This window comes from Megalopta genalis, chromosome 12 (genome assembly GCF_051020955.1).
Source record: "Megalopta genalis isolate 19385.01 chromosome 12, iyMegGena1_principal, whole genome shotgun sequence".
Taxonomy (NCBI): domain Eukaryota; kingdom Metazoa; phylum Arthropoda; class Insecta; order Hymenoptera; family Halictidae; genus Megalopta; species Megalopta genalis.
In genome coordinates this window covers 12,439,979-12,455,124 of record NC_135024.1, presented here as the reverse complement: position 1 = coordinate 12,455,124, position 15,146 = coordinate 12,439,979, and the positions used below count along the sequence as shown (strand labels likewise).

The 15,146-nt window shown below is 38.2% G+C and overlaps 1 protein-coding gene across 4 annotated transcripts in view; it reads right to left on the bottom strand.

Moving 5' to 3' along the window:
• The window catches only part of LOC117222925 (ubiquitin carboxyl-terminal hydrolase 48), a 137,802-nt gene that overhangs the window by 57,696 nt on the left and 64,960 nt on the right, over window positions 1-15,146 (bottom strand). For all 4 annotated transcript variants that reach the window (XM_033474960.2, XM_033474959.2, XM_033474961.2 and 1 more), the window contains one exon: window positions 5,162-5,287. In XM_033474960.2, the coding sequence (XP_033330851.2) occupies window positions 5,162-5,287 (126 nt within the window). The remainder of the gene's footprint in view (window positions 1-5,161; window positions 5,288-15,146) is intronic.

The window sequence follows — 15,146 nt, the reverse complement described above, 5'->3', positions numbered from 1 at the left end:
TATTTTGGACAATAACACTAGGATCATATCGGTAATGGCTCCAATAATAGCCTGAGAATGTGTCCCTTAGAAGAAATAATCTGTTCCATAGATCGTTTTATTAGTTCCGAACAACGTGAATAATGAACGTTAAAACTTGTCTGATCTCGACTTGGGTTTTCCTTAAAGATGAAATTTATGCAATTAATTGTTTATTGTTCCATCTTATTCATCTTTTGGCATCGAGCCGATTTGATATCGAAGTAACGGATCACGCTGTCGAAATAAGGGACAGATGAAGGTTAAGATATATTATTAAATATTTTGGACAATAACACTAGGATCATATCGGTAATTGCTCCAATAATAGCCTGAGAATGTGTCCCTTAGAAAAAATAATCTGTTCTATAAATCGTTTTATTAGTTCCGAACACCGTGAATGATCAACGTTAAAACTTGTCTCACCTCGACTTGGGTTTTCCTTAAGGATGAAATTTATGCAATTAATTGTTTATTGTTCCATCTTATTCATCTTTTGGCATCGAGCCGATTTGATATCGAAGTAACGGATCACGCTGTCGAAATAAGGGACAGATGAAGGTTAAGATATATTATTAAATATTTTGGACAATAACACTAGGATTATATCGGTAATTGCTCCAATAATAGCCTGAGAATGTGTCCCTTAGAAAAAATAATCTGTTCTATAAATCGTTTTATTAGTTCCGAACACCGTGAATGATCAACGTTAAAACTTGTCTCACCTCGACTTGGGTTTTCCTTAAGGATGAAATTTATGCAATTAATTGTTTATTGTTCCATCTTATTCATCTTTTGGCATCGAGCCGATTTGATATCGAAGTAACGGATCACGCTGTCGAAATAAGGGACAGATGAAGGTTAAGATATATTATTAAATATTTTGGACAATAACACGAGGATCATATCGGTAATTGCTCCAATAATAGCCTGAGAATGTGTCCCTTAGAAAAAATAATCTGTTCTATAAATCGTTTTATTAGTTCCGAACACCGTGAATGATCAACGTTAAAACTTGTCTCACCTCGACTTGGGTTTTCCTTAAGGATGAAATTTATGCAATTAATTGTTTATTGTTCCATCTTATTCATCTTTTGGCATCGAGCCGATTTGATATCGAAGTAACGGATCACGCTGTCGAAAGAAGATACAGATGAAGGTTAAGAAGCACGGAAGCTGGATAGAAGAATGAAATTCGCGCGAATGAAATACAGTTTTCGTCCGATCTCGGGGAATTTCATTTGCTGTAAGAAAATCCGAGACCGGAGACACGAGAGACTCGAGAGGATCGGAAGGATTGTTATCAGCAAGGCCGCAAGATAAAGAAGATCGTCCAGAGCTGAATCTCGCCTCGGAGACCTAATCTTCCAGCAGCGCGAGGCCAATTAACACTTCTAATCTTCATGGGCGACGTTTCCGGCTAATCCCAAGACGAAATCGGCGGTCTTGCCGTTATCTTGGACCATTGCCGACGTTACTTATCCATTGTCTCGGGCTTAAGGGAAACGGTAGCTAGATCTTAAATCTAAATTGCACCTGTTTGTCACTGTCCTCCGTGCCCGCGTGCTCGACAAATGTATCGCTCCGGCGACGATTAACTCGCTACCATGAACGATCGCGACCGTTCCTACGAAGCGGAAGCTTCGACGATCTTTCGAAAACATTTGCCGAAAGCTTGCAACATCCTCGAGCGCGAGACATCGATTATAAACGCGATATCAACGAGTCGAACGATGAAAAAGTTCCTACAAGTTTTATAGTGTCCACATTCTCTTTTGGGGCCAAGACATTAAAAAGATTTACCGGCTAGCTTTTCCCAAAGAAATTTTCTTCCAAGAAGACGGATTGTTTGCAGTTTGTCTCAGATATCGAAATTCGGGTACCGAATCTCATGGTGTCGTGGATCCCGTTCCGTTCACTCGCGACGATATTTTGAGATTTTCTCAGTTTAATATGAACGAGAACATTGCAATGAAACAAATAATAATTCACACTAGGCTCCCGTTTTACGCGATAACGCGTTCTACGAGTTCGCGTGACACGAAAATTTTCCTGTCATCGCACGAATCACGTTGTTATCGTGATTGGACGACACATTTTGTTCTGTATAATTCAACGAAAGATATAATTTAACAAATTCACTTGTGTAGTTGTAATTAGTTGCAATTAGTAAATTTAAAAGTTAAACGAAACCAGAAAAACGCTTCCGTGCTGTCAATTGTTAATCACTAGACAATGGATTTTTATGCAAAATAGTAATTGTCTGCATGGATTGCAAGAAAGAGACACTAAATAGCAAGTTCATTCTTTCATTAATCTTTTTAATGGATGAAAAATAATAGATTAATATTTTTAAATTCTTTTTTAATCTTTATAATAGTTTAAATTGTAGCTACCCACTTTTGCCATAAATGAATAAAATCCGCACAATCGGCGACTATAAAAACGAGCCGCAAGGCTCGAATAATCATAAATCCCCTTTCCAAACTGCCCATGCTTCTTTACAAGCTGAGGAACAATTGGAGAGAATTTACTGTACTACTGAAATTGTTGCAATACCAAAATCTATAAACAACGAAATGTATGAATACCGAAACCGAAATAAATACCGATATTTTTTTATTATTCCTTTTGATGACATAGCAAGTATTGATAAAATCATTGATTGTAAGTAATACGTTTAAAAGCCTTATAAATTTTCACTATAAAAACGCTGACATAACATTATACTTTAGTATAAAAATACCAATATATTTTGCTATAATAAAATATTGTTCAACGCATTCTTTTCCACTCGAGAACATAGTAGATATGTATATTATCAAAAACAAACTGTTAATTACTCTGACTTCGATATCATAGCAATTCTGGTATTACATACACTGCGTATTTTATGTATTTATAATAAAAATTGTTAGGTGAAATTGAAAACAATGAGAATGTTAAAAGAATTTGAAGATATTATATTATATTATTTATATTATATTATATTTATTAAAAGATATGTATATTATTTTCAGCTGGCTGGAATTATTATATTTAAGGATGTCAAAACCGTCTGTTTGACTCATGCTTATTAGAATCGATGAAGATCATTTTCATTTTTCATTTTTGTTTTATTTTTATTATAAAGATCCGCACAGTCAACGTTGTCAGTATCGATAGTAGCTAACACAACATCGATCGTGCAATTACAGTAATGTCTCCCTTACTGACGCTCAGATTGTCCACTAAAATGGACAATTTGGGAAGAGAAGATACGATTATACGAGCCTTGCGACTCGTTCTTATAATTGTGGACAATTTATAACTATAAAAATAAACCGCAAGGCTGGACTAATCGTATCTTCTCTTCCCAAATTGTCCATTTTTGAATTAGAGAGACATTACTGTACACCGGTTCAATCGAAAAATCGTCTCGACTACAGAAATGGGAACGTTACTCTCTGTCCGTCGATAAATGTGAATTCTGAATGACACGCGTTTCTGGGACCGTCGACTGTCGCCAAGCTCTCTCCAGCCGATCGTGAAAAATCTCACGTTCCGTCTGCTCTCGATCGAACGCCGATCGTCGGCCGTTTCCGCGACCAAAATCGAAGTTCGAACGTGCAAAGGTCGATAATCGGACCGTTGATCGAGCGATCGGCGTCGCAGGAAAAAGTCGCGACCGATGAAAAAGCAGAAACCGATCTGTCCGTGGCGAACGCGGCTGACTAATCCGCGAGTTATGCCCGGCACCGGGCATTTACGTAGCCGACTATTTATCGAAGTTGTCGGGCACGCCCCGTTGCCTCTCTATTCCCGTCAGCGCGCTGCTGGAACTCGACTCGATCGTATCTTTGCCGGATTTTTCAGGTAATCACCGGTGTAGCGATCCGTTTCAACAGCGATAATTGATTTCCGACTACCGGCGATGCAACGAGAGGCCCTGGCAAAAATCGATCGGCCGATGTTCACTGTCGCCGGTCCGTGCCTAACTAAAGCATCTGTCGCTTCTTCTGATTCGAGGCGATCCGAGGCGATCGAACGAGGATAGAAAAACCGCGCAAAAAACCCCGCGGTTTTCTGCGCGAACCGATCGCGCTTTTGTTCCCTGTCGGACAACTCTCCGATTAAACGAATGTTTATAATTGGTGAAAATTGAAAGCTGGAAGCAGGCACCCCCATCCTCGCTTTCTTGCGACAGAGACACGTCCGAGACCCCTTCCGAACCTTTTCGGACGATCCTGAAGGGTCTTGCTCGAATGTTTGTCCCGAGGAATGCAATGCCAGGGATAACAGAGAGAGCAACGCTGCCCCGTGGCCTATTAGCGGGGCCATTCTGACCGTTATCGGAGCAACTGCTCCTAATTGCCACAAAATTTCGAGTTTTCTTCCGTTCGAATGCCGCCGGGATAATATCCAGAGGAAACGGATCGGAATTTTTATTGCGCGGGCTTGAAAATTAAAAAAGCAGTGTATCAAAATTGAATTTACCTAGCGATCCGAGGCATACAGCTAAAATAGTCAAAGAATGGGTATTGTAAAATGTTCCACACGTGGTGCCACATCCACCGCAAAAAGTCCCGATTTAAATCCCATTGAACATTTATGAGATGAAGTAGAAAGATGATTAAGAAACGAAACGAAATATTATTGAAATATGGCAATCAATAGATGCAAATGTTACTTCTAGGTTGGTCCACTCAATGGAAAACAGACTTAGGGCTGTTATAAAAGCAAAAGGTGGATCAACTTCCTATTAAAACCTTTAGTCGTTCAATTTAAATAATTGTTAATTGTTTCGTTCGAATACTTTTGTGAGCTATTTCTGGTACGTGTTTACAATCAATGTACTGTAAAAACGCTATGAATGAATTATTGAATTATTTTCTTTATATTATTATTATATTTATATTATTATATTATATTATTATTATATTTATATTATTATATTATATTATTATTATATTTATATGATTATGTAATGAATTATTTTCTAATTTTGCTTATGCTGTCTTAATTAAGACCCATTCCTTGTTATATGCGTCATATTATATCAAATACTTCAGTTTAACACATATATTTTATTAATTGATTGTTAGAAACGTAAGCGTTCGAATACTTTCGTGTATGAGTGTAGGTAAGATGGGCCAAGTCTTACCTTCAAGGTGAGAAGCGCCCCGGGGAAGATACCAAGAGCCGCGAGACTTTGACTGTGATCGGTGAGTTCGTGTTCGCCGAGCATCAGGTGTTGATCGTAGGGTCCAGCACCGCAGATCTGCATTGTCTGGAACAAAAGAAGTTGCTGCGTTATTGCTGTTATCTTAGTACAATATTTGTTTTACTGCTGCAAATGATTTTTTGTTACAGCGGCCTACTTACGTTATTTTACAAAGTTAAGATTTTACACTCGAGTGACGACTCTGAGGCGCCATAAAAATTATTCTGCCACGTTTCGAAATAATTTTAACATCATCGAACGTGTTTATATTTTAAAAAACTGTGCGAAGCGTAACTATTGCTCGAGTCACAAGATTCAATGTCGTATGTATAAAATGCAGTAAGTTATTTGAGATGGAAATATTATAGATCAGAGACTATTTTAACTATTTTAGATTTCGAGTTAAAATAGCTTCGAATTTTTAAAAAAGCATTTTCGTCATCGTTTAGCACACTAGTCCCGCTATCATCTAAAACAAATTCAAGTCACTTAGACCAATTTTAGAAAAGTTATTGCGTTTTAAACGGTGTACGCTCAATTTTGTGAGTAACTGTATACTCCCAATTTTGGTTTTTAGACGATGTTTTTTAACACAATTTTGATCTACATGGTCTAATGTGGTTAAGAAAGTTATTGGTTTAAATTTCAAGGACAATTCTTCCCGTTAACTGTAACTTTTTAAATATATTTAGTGCAGTACATACGTACACTGCACTCCAAAAGTATTAGAACATTTACAAGAAATTAATTTTTGTAAAACCGGTAGGCAATTGTTATAGTTTCTTGAATTTACTTCAAATTTAACTATACTAAACTGTAACAAGTACATATATACATTATAATGAAAATTTTGTATTAAAAATTTTCATCAGTTCATCTATTATTTCGGTTCCTATTTGGTTGCATGCATTTTTTAGCATGGTCCACACAGAAAACATGTGAAGATACTCGGCTTACGCTTTCAGTGAGCAAAATGTTACAAATGGGTAAACTAATTCCACAAATGGAAACACTTGCGACAATATTTCAACAATATTATGCCATAAAACTAGCAGACAAACTTGTAAACATTGCCTAAACTGAATGAAAAATTACAATTTATACGAAATAACCCGGTGTCCTAATACTTTTGGAGGGGCGGGGGTGTACATACAATGCTTATATGCGTCAGTCCAAAAAGTTTGCTCTTATCTTTTTACGCGACACATATTTAATCAAAAAATATATCACACTTCTGAGAGTATAATGTGACATTCAGTTTGCATGTGTGTCAACAATAACCGGTCCCCTATTTTTCTCTGTACAATGTACACTATGTCTCTTTTTGCACGGTTTTTCCTAGAACGTATCTACCCTATAAAAGTAGAATTAGGCGTATCTAACTCGACTTATTGTTCTTAACCCCTTGTGCATTCATAACGTGTATATACGATATGATCCGTCCGATAAGTCCGTTTGCAGTCATAATGACGTACATGTACAGATTATGAAATTCCTCGTATATCTCAATGTTTACGTCAGATTTGTTTCTTTACGAGACTGTATCGTGTTTTCGTGCCCATAAAATACAACAAAATCTTTTCGTAGTCGCTGTGACGTACGGGCCACTTTCGTATAGTGGTTATGACGTATATATACGCCAGCGGTTGAAAATTGCTGCCACCCAGGTGTAGACTTGCACTAGCGAACCGTGCTACTTAAAGGGTTAACTCCTATTATCTTGGAATCTTTGAAAATAAATATTAAGAATTTATCTATAATTTATCTATAAACATTCTGTAAAATTACTAATACGTGGAGATATGTGTAAATAGTACCTACATGTAAACACGAAATGATCTCACTTTCGGTAATGGAATTAACAGAAATTAAACATTTTTGTGAACACAATAGAATAAAAGAACTTATTCATACGTAAGTAAACAAAAATTATTAATATTATATGTAGCACGATATAATTATAATGAGTGAAGTATAAGTGAACAACGTTTCAATGCTGATATAAACAATACTTTTTTTATTTATGCTGTATTAATCGTTATTAATGTAAACTTACGATTACGAACAAGTAACACTAATCATGGATAATTACTCGGTAATGGTAATTAAGTATTAATATGTAATTCTGACTAATGAAAGTATTATAATATTTTTATAGTAATATACAATTTTTATAGTATATTTTAATTAGTAATATTTTTGTCTAACGTGACTAACGAAAGCAATTACTTTTGACAAATCTTTTGTAACTAATAACTAACTTATTCTGATTAATAATCAATCATAATTTTAGTCATTATTCAATGAAAAAATGCCCGAAAAAGTGGATACAGTGGAACACGAAAGTATTCGAACGCCTTTTAAAACGGAATAATTTTTTTATTATCGGGTCAGGCGATCTAAATTTTTTGGAAATGTTAGAGCAATTAGTTCACCAGACAACGGCTATAAAATTGTTTTCAAACATTTCAATTGGTTCGAATGACAACAGAAATGAAAAAACTCTCGTTTCCAACTGATTGAGTTTATAAGAAAAATTTAAAAAATGCGTCTGACAGTTATTTGTCGGAAGTGTTTAAAATCGTGACAAATCTGCGATTTTTGCGATATTTAATTATTTACCGCTCGTATCAAGGTCAGCCGATTTCGATGACATTTTCAGCATGCATATAAGTTACCGAGATCTATAGAACGCATTTCTTACATTTTTGTTGTTTTTTCGAAAACAATTAACAATTTAAAAAAAAGATGCAAGTCGTTTGATCGAACTTTGACAAAATTATTCCCTTTCAAAAGGCGTTCGATTACTTTCGCGTCCCACTGTACGTCCGCGTCTTCCCATCTTCCTTTCTTATAAACCCTGGATCGCTTTTCCCACTTTCCTTTCGGACAATCTTTCGGCTTCGCCTCGTTCGCACCTATGAACCTCGCTATCAGCTTCCTGTCTCGGAAGGTTGCGACGCAATTAAGCGTTCTAGAGAACCGTTCCTCGACAGCCGTTGAACTCTGAGAAAAGAGGCGGAGGAAAGCAAAGGAGCGAAGGGCCACATCGCGAAGTCGGAATCGAGAGGAGCATGCGTCCGGGTAATTGCTTAATTTGTGGAAGCCGCCTCGAGAACGGTTTCGCGTTGCCCATCGGCCGGGCTCCTCCTGCAGGAGACCAGGCTTACCCGGTGCCGGTGTAAACGTGCGGCTCGGTTTCTGTTTTACGAGCGAGTAACCGCCGGGAAAAAGAGCCAGGGACGCACCCAACACCCTGGTTATACCGTGTCCGACGTAAACCGAGTTAAACTGTCGGCAGAAGGATCCTCCTTGCCGATCTGTTATTCTCCAACCCCTTCTCGACCTGGCTCCGGCGAACTTCGATCGCTGTTCGCTAGAAATTTCAATCTTCGATCGAGAATATTAACGCTTTTCCTGCCACGTATGCTATGTTCGGAATGACCGGAACTCATTCCTGCGCCAAATGAATTTTTATTTATGTATTTATAAACGATGAAAAATATTTTTTCTAAACAGATTTGACGGATTCCTAAACGATGACCACGTGTCGATTTTTCCATCTGTATTTTGATTATACCGAAGTGTTAAACCCGTTTATAAATAAATTAGATAAATAAATTTGGTTTCGTTATTTTATTATTATATTGTTCTTGTATTTATTCATAACCAAATAATTTTATTTGCTTGCTGTATATTGCGAAATATTTACCAAACGATTCAAAGGATCAGAAATAAATTTATTCTACCGAACCTGAGAAAAATGAGCAAATTTCGAAAATATTATATATTTAATACACCTTGTGACATCGTTTGACACTTCGTCGAATGCAGCTTGGCAGAGAATGTGATAATTTCAACTATAAGTTACTAACAACTCAGAATCTGTCTTCGCATAGGATGAATCGACTGATCGACTAGAATCGCATTTTCAGACCTAAATCCCTTGTTGTAAGCCTCGGTACACCCAAGACTCTTCGAATTGTAACCATTTTTTTCCTGTTTGAATGAATAATTATGAATTTGTCAACAAACAGTTGTGCAGACTTGTATTAACATTGAATGAATCTAATGGCTCACTAGAATCGCATATGCAGACTTAAATCCCTTGTTGCAACCCTCTGTACTTATAAGGTGGTCTGTATTGTCAACATTTGGCAATTTGGACATTCGATTAACTCTTTAAGTGAATAGCCCATGATAGTCAAGGGCTTACCTAACGCACGCATGTGGCTCAATAATATTTATTAAAAATATTATAGTGTTTTAATCGAATATTTTGTACAACATTTTATTTTACCTATTTCTCCACTTTTTATTAACTTTTTCCATTCGATTGGCGACTTTAAGGCACCACTAAAAATTGCTACATCATTTTTTAAAGTAATTACATTATTACAAGAGTTGATAAAATTGTAAGTACTGTACTAAACTAATACTAAATCGAAGGTACTATACGTTGGAGTAAATGCCTTAGTTTTAAAGTAAAAATAGCTTCGTGTGCAAAGGTTTAAATAAAAAAAACTACGTTACTTAGCAAATCATTTAATAACAGAAAAAAAACGAAAAGTAATTTTAGCCTAGAATCTTAAATCTCATGGATCACTTAAGGAGTTAAGAATCTGGCTGCATACTCGTCTTAACATTGGATGAATCTACTGGCTGACTAAAATCGGATTTGCAAACCTATACCCCTTGTAGCCCTCTGCATTCCTAAGACCGCTCGAATTGTGGCCACAGGAATTGCCCACGACCATGAAATGACCTTGGCAAACAACGTCAAAGGTATCTGACCTCTGAAACCTTTCAACGTCCAAGAGCCCAAGAACGAATCGGAGCAAGTTATTTTATTAGGTCGAGTCATAAGTTCGCGAATATTTATACATCTTGCGACGTGTTTAATTGATTTCGACAAGGAAATTTTTGTCTCGAAGATCGAGCACGTTCTAGACGTCCAATTGACGAGATGTCTGAAATTTTGATCATCCTAAAATTGTCTCTCCACAAATATTAAAAAAGGAAAAAAAATGGGAACAGCAAACGATACGAACATCTGTTTTTCACGAGTATACTAGTCACGAAGAAATAGCAACATTGTCTGTCACGACGAGTATACTCAAAAACGGTAAACAACTGGTTAAATCGTGAAACAATAGGTCGAATTATAAGTTCGTTCGGTCTGCTGTTCCCATTTTTTTTTTTTTAAATATCTGTGGACGGATAATTTTGGGATGATCAAAATTTCAGACATCTCGTCAATTGGGCGTCTGGAACGTGCCCGATCTTCGTGACGAAAATTTCCTTTACGAAATCAATTAAACATGTCGCAAGAAGTATAAATATTCGCGAACTTATGACACGACCTAATAAAATGACTTCCTCCGACTTCTTCCTTCCTTCTTGGACTCTTGGACGTTGAAGAGTTTCAAAGGTCAGAGTTAATTTCTCAAGTCAAGCAAATCGATAAATGTTCGTAATAAAATTTGAAAAATAAAACAGTCGCCGTGAATACTACAGTCGTCGCTCTATTACAGCAGCGGCGCATACACTTTTCAAAGAGATTGCAACAGCTAACTGGTTAATTGACTTTCTACGATTTATTCCGTACGCAGGCCAGCTTTTGGAAGGCGTCGGACGAGTTTCGAGCTGATCGCGCCACGGTTTTTTGTGGAAATATCCGAGCTATCCCGATTGCCTATGGTGACGCTGCAAAGGGGGCCCCGTGAAATCGATTTCACGAATTCCAGAAATTAGTTCCGACGTACCGATTTCCATGTGGACGAGCCACGGCGGCACTAACAATCGTCGATCGAAAGATCGAAGCACCGAGTCGGACAACGGCCGAACAACAACTTTTCCCGAACGATTAAAAACGGAAGAAAGAAATCCGCGAACGCCGAACGCGGAGGCGAGAGAGAGAGAGAGAGAGAGAGAGAGAGAGAGAGAGAGAAAAGGAAACGCGAAAAAACGCGATCGCGACCGGTGACACGGAATGTGAGTAGAAAGTAATATTTACCGGCGATCGGCGTTACGACGATTACGTAAAGCGATCGTCGGCCGAAGCGCAGACCGGCCGTTGTCCCGATTTGCTTGCTTGCTCGCGACTTGTCGCGCGCTCGACCATGAAACTCGTCGATTTTTGCGATCCGGCAAAAAACGACGGAGCTCTCTCGATTTTTGTCAAACGTGCCCGACCCCGTGGTTGCCCTCCGCGGGTACTTCCGAGATGGTATCGCCGTCTAATCTCCGCCTGTTTAGTCTTCATGCTCCAGGAACGACGGTCCATCGATCTCTGGCCGATCCTCTTCGGCTCGGAACATCTCCGAGCTGTCCGTAGCGCCGGCTCGAATTTCACAGTTTTACTACTGGCCAGACCTGGCAATTATTGCGGTGAAACACCGACAGTCGGTCACTTTGTGGCCGGCCATTTTTCCGGGTTTCTTTTTGCCAGCGGAAGACAGAGAAAATTCGTTGACCCGTTGCCGGAGACGATTAGGCGTTCCAGAATTCGTTACGAATCTCCGGGGTGGATATTGTTTCTCCGTAGGGAAACGCGACGAGGAAGAAGAGCGGCAGCGACGGTCTCTCGAAAGGTGGGCTCTTGACACGCTCAATCGAAAACGGGAGAAAAAAGGGAGGTCGCTTCGGTCAGTGGAACTATAAAGAGAGGGCCACTGAATGAGAAGAGAGGAGGCTCGTCCTCCCATTGACGCCGGCAACCTTTCTCGCGGGCGGATATTAAAAAACCTGAAAAAACCGGGGCTGCCTCCGACAAAAATTCGGTAAATGGGCGACCCATGGAACTCGGGGATTAATAACGTACTCCTCGCCATTAAATATTCATGCTGTTGCCTGGTTTCGACTCCTATTGTGGTCTTGTCAAAATCGATTTCATTCGCATAACACGCTCCCGATATTTCATCGGCATACACTTCCCACCAAAAAGTATTATACACAGGATTACGCACTTGAAGTTTTCGTCTTAATTATCTCCTCTCAGCTATAGGTTGCTCCTAGAAATCTTCTAAATGAAACTTATCCTGTTTCGAGGGGAACGTCTTATGATAGTCATCAAATTCTCTCTAAGCGGATGTGCCTCCGGGATTTGAAGGTGACCTTGATTTTTTTAATGGAACTGTATGTTTTTTTTAGATAAGCTTGTAGACCATTCCAAGACGAATTCATTGACCTACAACACTTTGGTCTTTCCAACATTACCTATTTGGTAACAAAACGATCATTATTGCGAGTTTGCGTGATGTTTACGGGCCAGATAAGTTTACGTTTAACGAAGGTAAGTTTTGGACGGCATTGAATGACCTTGACGACCTTGAAGGACCAAAGTGTTACAGGTCAATGAATTCGTCTTGGAGTGAACTATAAGATTATCTAGAAAAACACATACAGTTCCATTAAAAAATATCAAGGTCACCTTTAAATCTCGGAAGCACATCCACCTAGAGAGAATTTGCGACTATTATAGGATGGCCCACTCGAAACAGAGTACGTTTCATTTAGAACATTTTTAGAAGCAACTTATAGTTTAGGAAATAATTAAGTCCAAATGGGTCTTCAAATGGGTCGCTCTGTATATACATATTTTACATCATAATAAAAATAACGTCTATTTTATAAAAGAAAATTAAATTTTCTCTTATCTTCTCTCTCTCAACTGTTTTTAATTATTTCTTGGATTAATTTCGGCATCCGTTTTATTAGTCTAAATGGTTATACTAATGGTTACACTAATTGTATAAAACACTTCTAACTCAATGTGTACTTTCAACAACACGATGCCATAAACTTGTTATAAAACAAGTTTTTATAACGTTTGCAATTTTAAAATGAAAAGTGTGAAACTGACCGTTTTGAACGTTACGGCTGTAGATTTAATGTTCATTCAATGGCTTAAATTTCATGAGAAATTCTGGAGTTGATTTTCGACCCTTAACGGATTAAAAGTAGACATACGATACATCTTTCACCTTAACACTAAACCAACCGAGCTGTGACTAACGTGTATTATTTTGTTATAATATAAACTTCAATAAAGGCATTTAGTTAATCATTTCTTAAGAAGAAGTCTTCGTAATCTCAAAACATGTATTATTTTGTTATAATATAAACTTCAATAAAGGCATTTAGTCAATCGTTTCTTAAGAAGAAGTCTTCGTAATCTCAAAAATTTGAAAACAAAAAATGTAAGACCGGTGATTTTAACCGGCATAGTAGATTTAGCATTAATATTTAACCCCTTGCACTATAACAACGAGTCTGTCTCGTGGCGACGATCTCTTACATGATCAATTAAATATGAATGTTCTACATTTTTTCGCAATCGAAACAAAATTTGATTACTATATTCTGAAAATCTAGGAATGCGAGTGAAGATATACAAGAATCAAACATTCTCTCGCTCTTCTAAAGGAATTACTAAGGACGAAAAAATGCTGATCAACGCCACTGCAAAAGAAATCGTAATGCAATGGTACAAGCATGCAAGTAACTCTAATTATACGATAAATATCTATAAATATATATAAATATCTATAATCTATGCATATCATACTTAATGACCTCATATAAACTATCTTTCTCCTCTAAGAAGTATTACAATCCTGCCTGAATAGGATTTTTATAAATGTAAATAAATATTGTGACCGTATCGCTTTGTTCAGATTTAACCATAAGTTTAAATATTATACATTGATATAAACATTATATCACCTATGATGTATAATTAACTTTATGTATCGAAGAATTTATACCCGTTAGTAAATAAATAAATAAATAAACACTCAATCAAAAGAGAAATGCAAGCACTTCGGAACAAAATCAAAATTAGAACCTTCATTGCGATTTAGCGTGATTGATCCGTTTTACAGGATAATTCAATTCGTTGGCAACAATAGCGACAAGATAGACATATTTGCAGCTGATATTACAAAATTTCAAACAAGTCTTTATAAACTGATTACCTAATTTACAGATCCTCCGCCATTCAAGATAAGATACGCTTTCGTTTCTGTTATTGTCAAAATAGGTGTCCTTTACTCTCGTACGCAGAAATAAATCAAATTACAATCAATTAAAATCGTTTTCGCGGTTCGAAGATATCCGCCGGGTAGATTGACGTCCTGTTTCTCGCGGAACAGAGAAGACTCAGAAAATCCAGCAGAGATCGGAGCGAAGATGATACGGCGCAGCTTCGCGAAAGTCGAAGCACAAGGGCGGAAGCAACACCTCGAAGAAGAGAAGGCCTGAAGAGAGGAAGAGAGAGAGAGAGAGAGAGAGAGAGAGAGAGAGAGAGAGAGAGAGAGAGAGAGAGAGAGAGAGGAAGGGGACCGAGTTGAAGAGGGACCGGGCACGGGAGGAAGGAAGGCCCAGAGAGTCGAACGAAGTGGAGTGAAGTGGAGTGGAGAAGTCGGAGAGGCCTGTTATTAGCGCGAGGTTTATGCTCTTTCGGGTTTTTGCCGGTGGCCCCGAAGAAGGAGAAGGAGACGGGCGCAGCCTCGCAATATAAATACGCTTAATAGTTTAAGCACACTGCCGGGGCCCGGGCATATGCTAACCAGCCATAACTACGGCTTTACTACTTTCGTCCACCGAACAAACCCGACGAACCTCTCTCTCTCTCTTCCTCTCTTCATCGTCCTATTGCTCCCTTTCTGTGTTGCAGGGAGTGTCTGACTTTAGGAGGACCTCTGTCTTCGTCCCAGAAACCCTCGTAAAACGATGCTTTTCTCCGGCTACAGCAATCTCTTTCAATTACCCAATGATCACTGTCATTGTCAGCAACTACGTTCGATCGCGGAACAATGGTTAACCACACTCGTAATTCAATACGCTATTCCTCTAAAATCCGAACACGGATACTCGAAGAGATCGGCAATGTTTCTGGATCATTCCGGATGACCGTCTAGCC